Source organism: Parus major, chromosome 2, assembly GCF_001522545.3.
Source record: "Parus major isolate Abel chromosome 2, Parus_major1.1, whole genome shotgun sequence".
Taxonomy (NCBI): Eukaryota; Metazoa; Chordata; class Aves; order Passeriformes; family Paridae; genus Parus; species Parus major.
Window position 1 is genome coordinate 115,095,719 of NC_031769.1, and position 12,695 is coordinate 115,108,413.

A 12,695-nucleotide genomic window follows, 5' to 3' on the forward strand; every position below is an offset into this window, starting at 1 on the left:
TGCTGCTATTAACACTTCCAGAACAATTAGTGTTCATATCTAAAAACCAGTATGCACTTCCATACACTTAAGACAAATCATCTCTCACTCCTGTGCCTTGTAAATTATTGGGAGCAGATATTTTCCAGTTCTGTGGTTTTATTCTGACCCAACAGACATGCAAGGAAGGACACCACAAACAGAGAGCTTGGCAGCTGATGTGCAACCATTGCCAGGAGAAAATCTCAACTGGGACTACCTCAGGCAGTTTTCCACTTGTTGCCCTTTTCTCCTCTTCCCTCTTGCTCTCAGTACTAATGATTCCCTTCCTAAGCCTTCTGCTTGCTTTCTTACGTTTGAAGCCTAGAAAAATCGGTGGTGTGGGAGGACAGGCTTACCTGCAGTGCTGGAGCTGACATTTTGAACCTGATCTGTACACCAAGAGCATTGACTGACAGCCTGGCTGGTCTGACTTGGAGTTTTGGGGGGAAGGTTGCCTTCCACACAGGATAAAGAGTCTGGCTTGTTTTTGGAAACTAATGCTGTAAGATTTACAGTCAGTTGGGCTTGCTCTGTGATTATGAGAGTCCATATTACATACTAGCATAAGTATTTCTCATTTAACTTGTCTTTAATGAAATTTCTAGTTCCTCAGAAACGGCAAGATGGTAACATTGCAATCTCTCTGTGGACTGAGGGGAGGAAACATGAGGATGGAAAGTCACTACTCCCTATCTAGCAAATCATCTTGTAAAGGTGGCTTGGTTCTTGTAAATTAGATTTTTTTTATTCACTTATTGATTCATTCATATTGTCATTATAATGTCAAGGGAGCATTCCTGGTGCCTTCCTTGATCTTACAGCTGCTATTCCTCACATGCAAAACAGAGGAGTTAGGAACCTGGTTTTAATTACTTTATAAGGTATAAGTGATTCAAGATAAAGGCTGGTCTTTACAGCCACCTTGAGGACACATGGCCCTCAGTTTCTGATTTGAAAAGTACACTGGAACAATCCTGCTCCACTGACTGTATGTTGTGCTTACCACTTGGCAGAAAATTAAATTACCTCAGTGCAGGGGTTGGACAAAATGGCCTTTCAAGGTCCTTTCCAACCCAAACTGTTCTATAATTTTATGATTTGGGTCTTAAATAAAGTTTTGATATAAGTTATAATTATTTAATTGTAGAGGCTATAACTATATAGTTATGTCTCCTTATGTTATGCCATCTCTAAAGCTAATCTGAAACAAAAACCCCTTCATGTGATGCAGTCTTGCAAGTCACTTGCAGCAAAGGCTCCTCCTGTCAGTTCTCTGTCTTAAACTTTGAAGAACTAAGGAAGCAATTTCCAGGAGAGCAGCATAGGCTTTGTTTAATAAACACCCTCCCATCCCTGCTGTGATACAAATTCAATAATAATGCCCTTGGCAACTTCTGAGTGTGGGACAATGACAAGTAGATACTGATCTCATGGTCTGTAGTGTTTTCCAACTAATTTCACAACCTCTTGTTTTACTAATTCCCTTTGCCATCCACCACCAATCTTCCCTGTTCAAAGTTTCAATTATGTTCTGAAGAACATACACATATATTAGTAGACTTGGAATTCAAAATTTGCTCAAGTAATTGTCCTCCCTCATGATACTAGCCCCATATCATTACCCAAATTAGTTTTGGAAATTGTGCTGCCTCTCAGTGGGCACTTGAATGAGAATGTGATGATGAAAAACTGACATTGTCCTGTTGTTTGGGAAGCTCATTAGGTGAGATACAGAGAGTGTAAGTTGTCTACTTGTTTTATGGGCTTCTATAGATGATAACTTAGAAGGTATAAAATCAAGTAAACTTCATCTAGGAAATTTAAAGCAAGGAGCACTACAATAATTAAAAGATCTTTCTAAACTGTATTGGTAGGACAAACAAAACCACTATAATCAACTTTTCTGGGGAAGTAATCAGACAATAAAAACTGAGGCATTTTAGGGACTAATAAAGCTGCAATCTAATGACTATAATAAATCTTTAGCTGCAGTTATTCCAGAACAATTTCCCTTGTAGTAAAAAGTATTCTACAGGGCTTTTCATATGAAATTATTGTTGGTTGGTTGGTTAGACGTTGATCATAAGGAATAACAGCAGAATAATTTTGGTTTTTCATGTATTCACCTCTCTTTCACCATTAAGACTTTTGGCTTCACTCAAAGGCTGGACTCAAGCAATCCTTTGACAAAACCAGAAAGAAATTTCTGCATTGACTTTCTATTCAAAAATACACTGTAATATTCTAATGTCCTATATATTTAGTTCAGAATGGCATTATATAGCAGTTTTGGACTTCGACAGCTACACTTCTGTGTTGATCGTTCTGTACATAGACCACATATCATTCTCACACACAGTTTAGAAATTTAATTGTAGCCTGTATCAATTTTACAAATCAATAGGTACTCAGTGTATTCTTATAAGTAGAGCTTGCAAGGGTGGAACTCAGTCCACCAAACTTGAGGAGACAACACTGGAGGTGAGCTAACCATGCAAGCTCTTTCTCCTGACAACAGAACTCTGGTGAAGGTTCCCAATGGAATTTAGGGGATAACTGAACTTACTCTGCACCAAATCCCTGCATTTAGTCAGAAGAACAGCACTTTACCTTCCTCAGATTAGATCTCTACTAATATCACAGTGGAACCCTACATATCTTCAATGGTAAATACCTAGAGTAAATAGTGGTGAATGCTGACCTGTTATCAAAATGATAGCAGGTGGCAGGGCCACTTGTGGAATGACATTGTCCTAAGCCTGCCTTATGTGTACTTCTCTCCCTAATACAATGCAACTGAGTTTTCGAGCCAAACAGCACTCATTTTTACTTTAAAGTCAAGCTTTATCAGTTTTGAAAAGGGAAAATAATTACTTCTTATTATAACACCTATGCTGAAGTTCACTGTATGAAACAAACATGTTCATACGTGAGAATTATTTTTTCAGCTTTTATATCTGTTCACCAGCGTAAATGAATATTTAATATATGTCCAATAGAAGCAGAAAAATTAGGCTTCTTACTTAAAATTATTAATTGTTTTTTTTTGTCTATGTGATGAAAAACAACTGACCACCTTAGATGGAAAGACACCTTATGGATGTGGCATGTATGTCCTTCATTGCACTATTTGTGAAACCCTTTTAAGAGTTATTACTCAGATTCACCTGGAATACTCATCCCATTTCAATTACTTGTTTAAATATAAAGTCTGATGACATTCTTGTGGAGAAGATGAAGAATACAACTCAAATATAACAGAGAAACCTTGAAGCAACTCTATGTTAGAAACAAGTTTATTTTCATTTTTGTTTCTTTAGAGGACTTTCCAGAGGGGGATTTTGTTAATATCAAAGAATTTTCAGTAAGACTTAATAAACTTGATGAAATTACTGTTGAATACTGAAATTTACATAACCATTAGGACACCTTGCTAACCTAGTACTATGAAGGCTGACACAGTAAAAAATAATGATGTTGTAAGAGCTGCTCAAAGTTCTAAATACTTTCTGCACAGAAGGCTCTTTGGAGCTTGTATGGCCAAGTACCACAAAACAAATGCAGACTTCCACATCAGAATGTACTCTCAGAATCAGAAGCAAACCCTAAACCCAAACCAAACATGGAGTTTCAAACTCCCAACTCCTTAGGTTTCCAAGTTTCCTACATATACCAGTTACAGTATAATATATTTTTTAATTCAACTCTCATCAATTTATTGCTGCATGTTATTATGGTAATTTAAAATAAACAAAATCAATAGTACTTTATACCACTTCCTGTGACTAGGACATCTTTAGCTAGCCACTTTTATTGAAAGTGGAAACTTGAAACAGTTCAAACTATGAAAAAAGTTCAACAAAATTCAACTTGTATGAAAATCACACAAGCAGTGTAGCTACAAACAAAGTTAATTTAAAAAGCTGCAGAGTTGTTTTTCCTGGTAGGATGAAAAATCCTATCAATTTAACCTGGAAAACAAAGCTATCCCTTTTTCTACCTTATAGAAATCCTGTAATCTGCAGTGACATTTATTTAATTGCTGTTTAGAACAAAACAAAACCACAAAGCACAAAAAAGGAAAGTAGCTCCACTTTGTCATACTTTCATGGCCAAAAGTTCTTGTACAGGTTTTGATGAGTAACGTCGCATAATAGTTAAGTTTCTTACACAAGGTGGCATTTTTCTCTCTGACTGCTTTTTACCCATGCTAGATGGCTCTTGTATGTCATTTTATTATACTGTTCTAAGTATAATATTCAGTATATTATTCAGTAAAAGTAGCACATAATGGTGAGTTTTTTCCTACTATCAAATATGTAAATCCATTGCAGTAAGATACACCCTGCCAATAATGGAAATGGTAGGCATAATTGCCAAGCTTTCCAAGATGTTTTGGTTGGTTTTTTTTTTTACTTTTTATATGTAATGCTTACATGTGACATATTTAGTACTTAAATAAAATGTTTGAAGTTTGCCAGACCTAGAAACTTATATTTAAAATACCAATATACAAAACAAAACCAAATAAACCATACCAAAATGTTGGAAAAGCAGCACTCCTAAGTACTCAAATATAAAATAACAGCCAGACAGAAAATGGAAACAATGAAAAAGGAGTAGAGCTAGTGAATCCCTTGGCACAGGCCCTGAGGTTTCTGGGTATTGTCAGCAACCAGCCATGACCCCAGTGAAGGAGGTTTTGCAAACTTTGTGCAGTGACAGGGAACACATGGGGCCAGAACAAGTATCATTGTAGGCAGAGCAGATTCACAGTGCTCTTCAGCAAAATCTCACTTCTTTTCCCTCTACTGTCTCTGCACCTTCCTACCTAACATAAGACAGACTAGGCAATCATGCTGTTGACATGGACTGATTTGCATGTCACCTGTCTCTTCACACTTAGCACAGCTGGCAGTGCTGAACCCAGTTCCAGGGGCCAAGTAGCCCACATTGCCTCTTGCCCTCAGATGCAGAAGGAACTTGGTGGAACTCCAACCTCCAGAATACTAAACTAAGAGTATGATACTGAACATTTTAGTCCTAAATAGCAGAAGTTGTCACAACCATCTCATGATTCAGTGCAATGCTACAGGCTTGGGGCAGAGTGGCTGGAAAGCTGCCCTTGGGAAAAGCAGCCAGGGGTGCTGGTCAACAGCTGGCTGAAACAAGAGTCACCCTGTGCCCAGGTGGCATCCTGCAAGTATCAGCAGTGGTGTGGCCAGCAGGAGCAAGGCAGTGATTGTCCCCTGTATTCGGCACTTGGGAGGCTGCACCCAAATCCTGGGGTCAGTTTTGTGCCCCACTACAAGATAGACATTGGGGTGGTGGAGTGTGTCCATAGAAGGGCAACGGAGCTGGGGAAGGGTCTGAAGCACAAATCTGATGAGGCAGCTGGGAGTGTTTGGGGGCATTTAGCCTGGAGAAAAGGAGGCTTAGGAGGAACCTTATTGCTCTCTACGGTGCCCTGAAAGGAGGTTGTAGTGAGGTGCAGGTTGGTCTCTTTCCCCAGGTAACAGGGGACAGAACAAGAGGCCATGGCCTCAAGCTGCTCCTGGACAGGTTCAGATTGGACATTAGGAAAAATTTTTTCACTGAAAGGGTTGCCAGGCTGTCTTGGTGGTATTTAAAAGATGTGTGACTTAGGGACATGGCTCAATGCTAGGTTATGAGTTGGATTTGATGACCTTAAAAGTCTTTTCTAACCTAAATCATTACAATTCAATTATTCAATCATTCCATTCTGTGACCAGGTAAGATTGATTGGTGCACATGGATGTATGCCAGCCTTGGAAACAACCAAGTGTTTATCTGTAAAAGTACATGCTCTCTGGATGTTTATTCAACTGCAGTTTATCTACATAAGATGTACAGGAGTGAAGCTTCACAACACTTTAATTTGATGTAAATCAATCTTCCCAGAAAGCATGGTTTTGAATTTCCAAACAAAATGTTACTTTCAGACTTACCTTTTTCTGTTTTGTCTTGTTCAGTTTCTTTTTCACTTTTCCCTAGAACATTAAAAATATAATTTTATTGAAACAAATTTATTATGTTAACATTTTACAGTAAGAGATACAAGAAAATTACAATTTATACTCAAAACATAATTGAATCAACTGGACTTTCTGTTTAATTTTTTTTTTTAAATAACTACAGATTATTTTCTGAACTATATAGTTACCTAAAAGGTCTCTTTCCATGCAGATGCTTCAAATATTACAATATTGCTTCCATCACAAAACATTTCACAGAATTTCTCCTCTAGATATTAATAAATTTTGTTGATATACACTTAAAATGTATAATTTTATATAAATATAAAATGTATAATTATGCAAGCTACTTTGCAAGAAAGAAAATCTGTTCACTAATTAAAATCTATTGGAAATATTAGTTTAATGCATACATTTGGTTAAAATGTGAAAAACAAAATCAATTGGGAACTTAAGTCTCATTTTTAGAAGTCACTTGGGCACCTGGAAGCTTTTGTCTTTTTTCAGTTTTTAAAATAACGTAACAGGTGTTTTTGCAAACATCTGACTGCAGAGGTAGATATTAAGTAAGCATTAAGATGGTCTGTAGCAAAGGCAAAGTAAATCCTGGACAAAAATAATTTATGTGGATTTCATGAAGGTGGCAGATACATAAAGATCTTTTTCCCACCCCTGAACACTTTTTGATCCTGCCCTACTCTATAACATATAAAGCATCTTGCCTCACAATTCTATTATTCTGTTTCCAATTCAATTTTTTTCCAAATAAGCTTCCAATATTTTATCCTAAGAAACTTAGAGAACACTAAACAGAGAGGTCTGTTGCCTTTTTAGCTAGTCACTGTCCCCCTTAATATGTACTGTTTAATTTTGAGGTATTCTTATACATAAAAATCCATTTTCTTTAATTTCCAAGTAATTTAGAGACACCTTGTCTGAATACTCAGATTTTACTGTTTTTTAAACTGACTGCTCAGAAGCATTATAGTGTGAATATGACATTTAAAAATGCAGGAAAATACTGCAGTCTTTCATGAAGAAACTGGATAATGCACACAGATGAAACCAAATTTTTTAACACTCTAATTTCACCCTTTACTACTGGCTGACAACTGCTATTCCAGAATGTATGGACACTATAACTCTAATTTATATTCAGTACAAGGCAGAATGAGCATTAACTTGATTATATGGTGAATTAAATAAATATGATCACATTGAAAGTCATTCACCTCTTCAATTACATCATGAGATCTAGACTGTGAATTGAATTGTAAGAAATGACAAAAGATCTATAGAGTCAATTACATACTAGGGACAATTATTACTGTAGCAGTATATTAATAAAAGCATTGTGCAGTATTTTCTAAAACTCTGGCTTCTGTATTTTTTTAGCACATATGACACAATCAATAAAATGGTTGTACGTCATCCAAAGCACTCCATTAAAAGGATTCAGCCCCAGATTAAATAATAGTTTAGTTTTACAGTTTTCACACAAACCAGTTTATATACTCATATTTCTATTTTTACCACCTCCCATTACCATAATACATCATGCTAGTCAGCCCCCATTTTCCATGTATCCTCTCTTTTATCAGCAACACTTGAGATTCTCACCCGGCCTCTCCTCTCTACTTCATTCTAGGTCACTGGATAACCTGCCTCTACACATCTTGGATATTCATGTTACTTCTGCAACTTCTTTGCCATCACTGGAAGAACAATGTATGACCTCCTCACTCTAAAGCCTGCTCTTATCTCCCATGTATTGTCTGGCTTCACATTTCTGTATTCCTGTGACTCATGCAAGATATAACCTACAGCTCTCTACACCTACTTATGTACTACGATCAGTTCTCCAAACTCTCAGACTATTTTCAGCCTGTATACTAAACATTCTAAATGGCAACTAAATCAGTTGCCATTCACTTCACCAAAGCCTCTCCAATGATCTTTAAATACTCCCACTTCTCCTTCTAGGTAGCTGCTTTTGAAATTCATCACAACTTGATCTTGTTAGCTCTGAAGCTAAGAATTCACACTTGGCTAAGAATTCACTTCAGCATCATATTCAGCACATATTGCTTTGTTCCTTTCACACTGATCCCTAGCATATTTCAGTGGTGCAAAAGGTTTTAATTATGCTATTTCTGGCAAAGGCCTAAAAATGTGCTCTCTCAAAGACAGTGACGTGTTAATAAATCTTGAGATTACTTTTTCATCAACTAAAACCAAGTGTAGCTCAAGCAAACAAACAAACAAATCTTTGTTTTTCAAACCACTCCCATCCTTTACTCAATGTCTTAATTTCCAGCAAAATGATTGAAGATGAAAATCACTGACAAAACAGCTTTAGCTAATCTCTATAGGCTAGGACTGCTATCACTATATAACGAATGCACCAGGGATTCTCCAGAAGGTTTCTACCAGGAAGAATAAATTTATTTTTCATATTACAATACAACTAAATGTTTGATGGCATATAAGAATGACACAACACACAATTAAAAATGTGTTTCAGACCTTGTAGACTTTACATGAATCTCAATCAACACTATAAATGCACAATACAACCTATTTACAGATATGTAATTTCTAAAACACATAAAATTACAAATGATGTTCAGTAAAATCATTACATTTTTCAGTATCTTTCCTATATCAGATCTCAGCCATTTTCTTCTTAGAAAGAAGTGTCATGATATGGTACCTTTTTAATTACAGAGAATATTAGAAAGTCACTTCAGTTGTAGTAAATTGGCAGTATTAAAATACAACTTTAGTATTCTACTCCTTGCTTACTGGTATTTCTTCCTGTGATTTCCAAAAAAAAGCAACAAAGCAATTAAATCAAAGATTTCAAAGATTCACTGACATATAACAAAAGGCTATGTAGCAATGTGAAAATATAAAGAAAATGTAATCTTTTTCTTAATCTACTATTCAGCAATACCAGATCATTAAAGCTATGGAGGTGTTTGAAAACTGAAAAGGCCAAGGGAGATTTTTGCTTTCACAGAAGTTCATGGACCTTACTAGATTCCTTATTTAAACTAAGGACCATAACCATATTCTGTATGCAAAGCAGATATATCACTTTCCCCAGACATTTGTGTTTGTTAAGAAGTGCTATCTCATCCATTATAAATTACAAACAGAAATTATGTTTCTTGAAAAAAAATTCTGGCCTAACTGGTTGCAGAATCTTAATAGTCCAAAAGGACAATCACAACACAATTATAGAAGACACAGACCTTAGCATACTGCCCATTTTCTTCACGTAACAGCAGCCAGAGATAAAACTATTTTATTTGCTGCTTCCTCCTTGTAAACAATACTTTCAAATATATTTCTAATACTCAAATTCACAATTAAAAAAATAGTATTAATTAGTGGCCAAGTAAAATATTTATCCCTACAGCTAATATCTAATACATTTGGGAATAAATAATGACACTAGAAAGACAAAGATATTCTTCTGTGTTTTATTGCAGCCAAACATTAAAATGGATTAAATATACATATTTTTAATAGTCCACTTGACCTTGCTCAGCTTGGCATATTTTTGTAAACATGAAGCACGTAAAATCACATACCCAGTTACAAAATACTTAAAATTCAATCACAGCATAATATACTCTCACAGTCCCAGAATTCTACAAATAGGCTGCCACTGTTATATAAAAAGTCCTCCATTCACCATTCTAAAATAATTCCCATGATTCCTCACAAAATATGGCTTTGTAAAAATTATTGCTCTGCAATTCACAATCACAGGTAATTTTACTAGAATATCCCATCCCAAAACACATCACAGTCTAAGAGTATTATTGCTTTCCTGAAAAATCTAAAGAAATCACTTTGGGACATCTGTATTTGTCGATCAGCTGTAACACTCATGTGGAGTCTTACTGACATCCCAAACCCAAAAAAAGGGCAAGCATATAGGATGCCCCTTTCACTACAAATATAAGCATCTAAAACCCTGACCTCAAAACAGCTTTACAGAAATTGAAGGTCTCCCTGTAAACCAAAAGGCAACCAACTGTTAGGGTTACCAAATTGATTTTTCTTTTTATGAATTTATCTTTATTTCTCCTAAGCTCTTATAACAGGCTTGGCAAATTCCTCAAATCACAGCAATTATTCCTGAGCCAAAAAGGAACACATGCAAAATATTAAAGAATAAAATATGTCTTCGTAATTGTGGAACAGCAGCACAGAACAGGTAGAAAGACACCTGTTATATTAAAATTCAAAATCACTCACAGTACCTAAATTTCAGATGTACCATTTTTAAGAGCATTCATAACTGTAGGTCTTAAATTTTGACATTGTCTTTTTCTTAAGGTTGAATTTCCAAAGCATTTTTTTAAAATAAAATTTGCAAATCAAGTGTTCATACAAATTTTACTTTTAAAATACTTTACTGAATATAAAGCTTATTAAAGCCAGCTCTGAGATCATTATATTGGTAGGCAAACCAAAATAGAATAATTTTACCAAATTAAACCTGATTCCAGCCAGTCTTGTTGCAATCTCCACTGACTCCCTGTCAGGCTAGCATCTAGTCTCTAGACATTTTTGCTTGAAAAATCAGATGAGCATAAATAAAAAGTGCTAATTCAGACATAAAGAGTTTTTGAAAACTATAATATTGTAATTTGGCCTTTCACTAGTATGAATTAAACACACATTTTATTCCTTGTTAGGGTATTTTAAAAATCACCTGAAATTCATGTAGTTAACTGTTGACATAACATCAGTGCAAAGAGATATAAGTCAATAAGTCAAACTTCACTGCATAGTGTGTGCCTGATTAGTGTTTTTTAATAAAATGCAATTAGGCTGTATGCTATATCAGCAGTTATGAAATATTTCAAAATTCATAACATCGTATGTTTCATTTGACCAAACTGCTCTGTACATACTGTATGAATCCACAACAAAAGATATATATTAAAATCTGAAAAAAATGTACTTGCTGCTATGTTATAAATAGAATATTAACAATTGCTTAAACAGTACATGAAATGCAGCTCTAAGTTGTAACTCTGTCACAAACACAGAAGAAAAATAATGAATTCACTAAACTTGACCAAGGGAAAAAAATATCAGACAGGAATGTAAACTAAACATCCAAGTGTTAAAAATGCTTACTAAAATGACAGTTGGCTAAAACCCATTTACAACATCTTAGTGTTCATTTCCCAAACCCTGAACTGCTTGGTAATTACATCATAAGGTCTATTACAACCATCTGCTCCCCTTTTGTAGCGTATGGTTAGGACTGGTCCTCCTGTTGTAGGGACTTTTCTTTTGAAGCTTTAAGTATCTGAAAAAATAAGGGGAAATCTATATTAGAGGACCAACCAAAACACAACTTCCTCTAAAACAACAACAAAAAAAATCTTAAATGCTAAAAAATGCAACTTTGTATCAGACTAGTGCATATGAAAAAGCTCTGATTTCTAAGAGCTACCTTAGTAAATCTACACAAAGTTGCTGTATAAGGTGGGAAACAAACTTCAAAATATTTTTCTAGGCAGTAAATTTTATATTACCATACGGCACTTTATTTACTTCGTAAAGGATATCTAGGCCATGCCACAAATCCATTTAAACATTTAGGTTTTGGTTTTTTGTGTTGGTTTGCTTTTCGGTTTTATATATTGAAGTCAAAGACAACCAGAAAAGAGGAGCCAGGGAATAAGGAAGGGTCAAGGGTCTAAGGTGGAAACTTCTCTACACATAAGGGATTTCAGCAGTTGGTAAAATAAATGGAGAGTTAAAAAAATGTCAAGGATACAAGGTGAAAGGGAAGAGTGGAACAACTTGTAGTTATTCTAAATCTAAACACATATGAGAGGGATCAAAAGCCAAATACAGAGAGTAACGGTATTCCCTAAACCTGCAATGCCTCTCTAAAATATGTCCAAGTACCACTCTATCACAACCACTGCAATTTATGTGCCAGTGTAAAGCAGGACTAGCCAGAAAACCTGAATCAGTAATATTTCAAGCTAGTTTATCAAACCATTAGTTTATGAAGTCCATTACCTTATAAAAGTGCAGATTATAACTGCAATTAAAGTATCCTATATCTGAAAGATACTGGCAATAATTTTGGAAGTAAACTCTGAGAACTGGAAAATAGTATTTACAGATACCTAAAGATGCACTTGACTAGAAAGAACTTTATTGTGATATGACCTGAAGTCAGCAAAAAACTTTTGACTTGCACTCCAGCGTATTCAAATCCCACACCCAGTGCCTTCCCTTGTAATGTGAGAATGTTCATCACAGCTAAATTCAATCACTGAGCCATGTTCTGTTTTCTTTACAAAAAAACTAAGTTACTATGTTTTAGCTAAAAATCAAACAACTGCTCCAAACCTGATACAAACTGATGCCACCATGCTTCAAATGCAGTTGCACAAATTTAAACTATCTAAGAATAAGATATGCATAGTGACATTTCTGAATTTCTTTTACACTGCCTGAAGTTATGTTTGTTATGCTTAAAGAATGCAAAATATTAGCTTTGAACAACTGATGAAATAAAATCATGAACAAATAAGAAAGATTCCTGACAACAAAATCCTCCATCACAAAGAAAATATATATTAAAAAAAAAAACAAACCAGGAAACATGAACACCATAATCTGAGAGGA

At 35.3% G+C, this 12,695-nt stretch overlaps 1 protein-coding gene across 16 annotated transcripts in view; it reads right to left on the reverse strand.

Annotated features, from left to right (window-relative positions):
• Positions 1 to 12,695, reverse strand: part of ASPH (aspartate beta-hydroxylase) — a 112,120-nt gene that overhangs the window by 44,737 nt on the left and 54,688 nt on the right. For all 16 annotated transcript variants that reach the window (XM_019005602.2, XM_019005598.2, XM_019005596.2 and 13 more), the window contains one exon: positions 5,991 to 6,032. In XM_019005602.2, the coding sequence (XP_018861147.1) occupies positions 5,991 to 6,032 (42 nt within the window). The remainder of the gene's footprint in view (positions 1 to 5,990; positions 6,033 to 12,695) is intronic.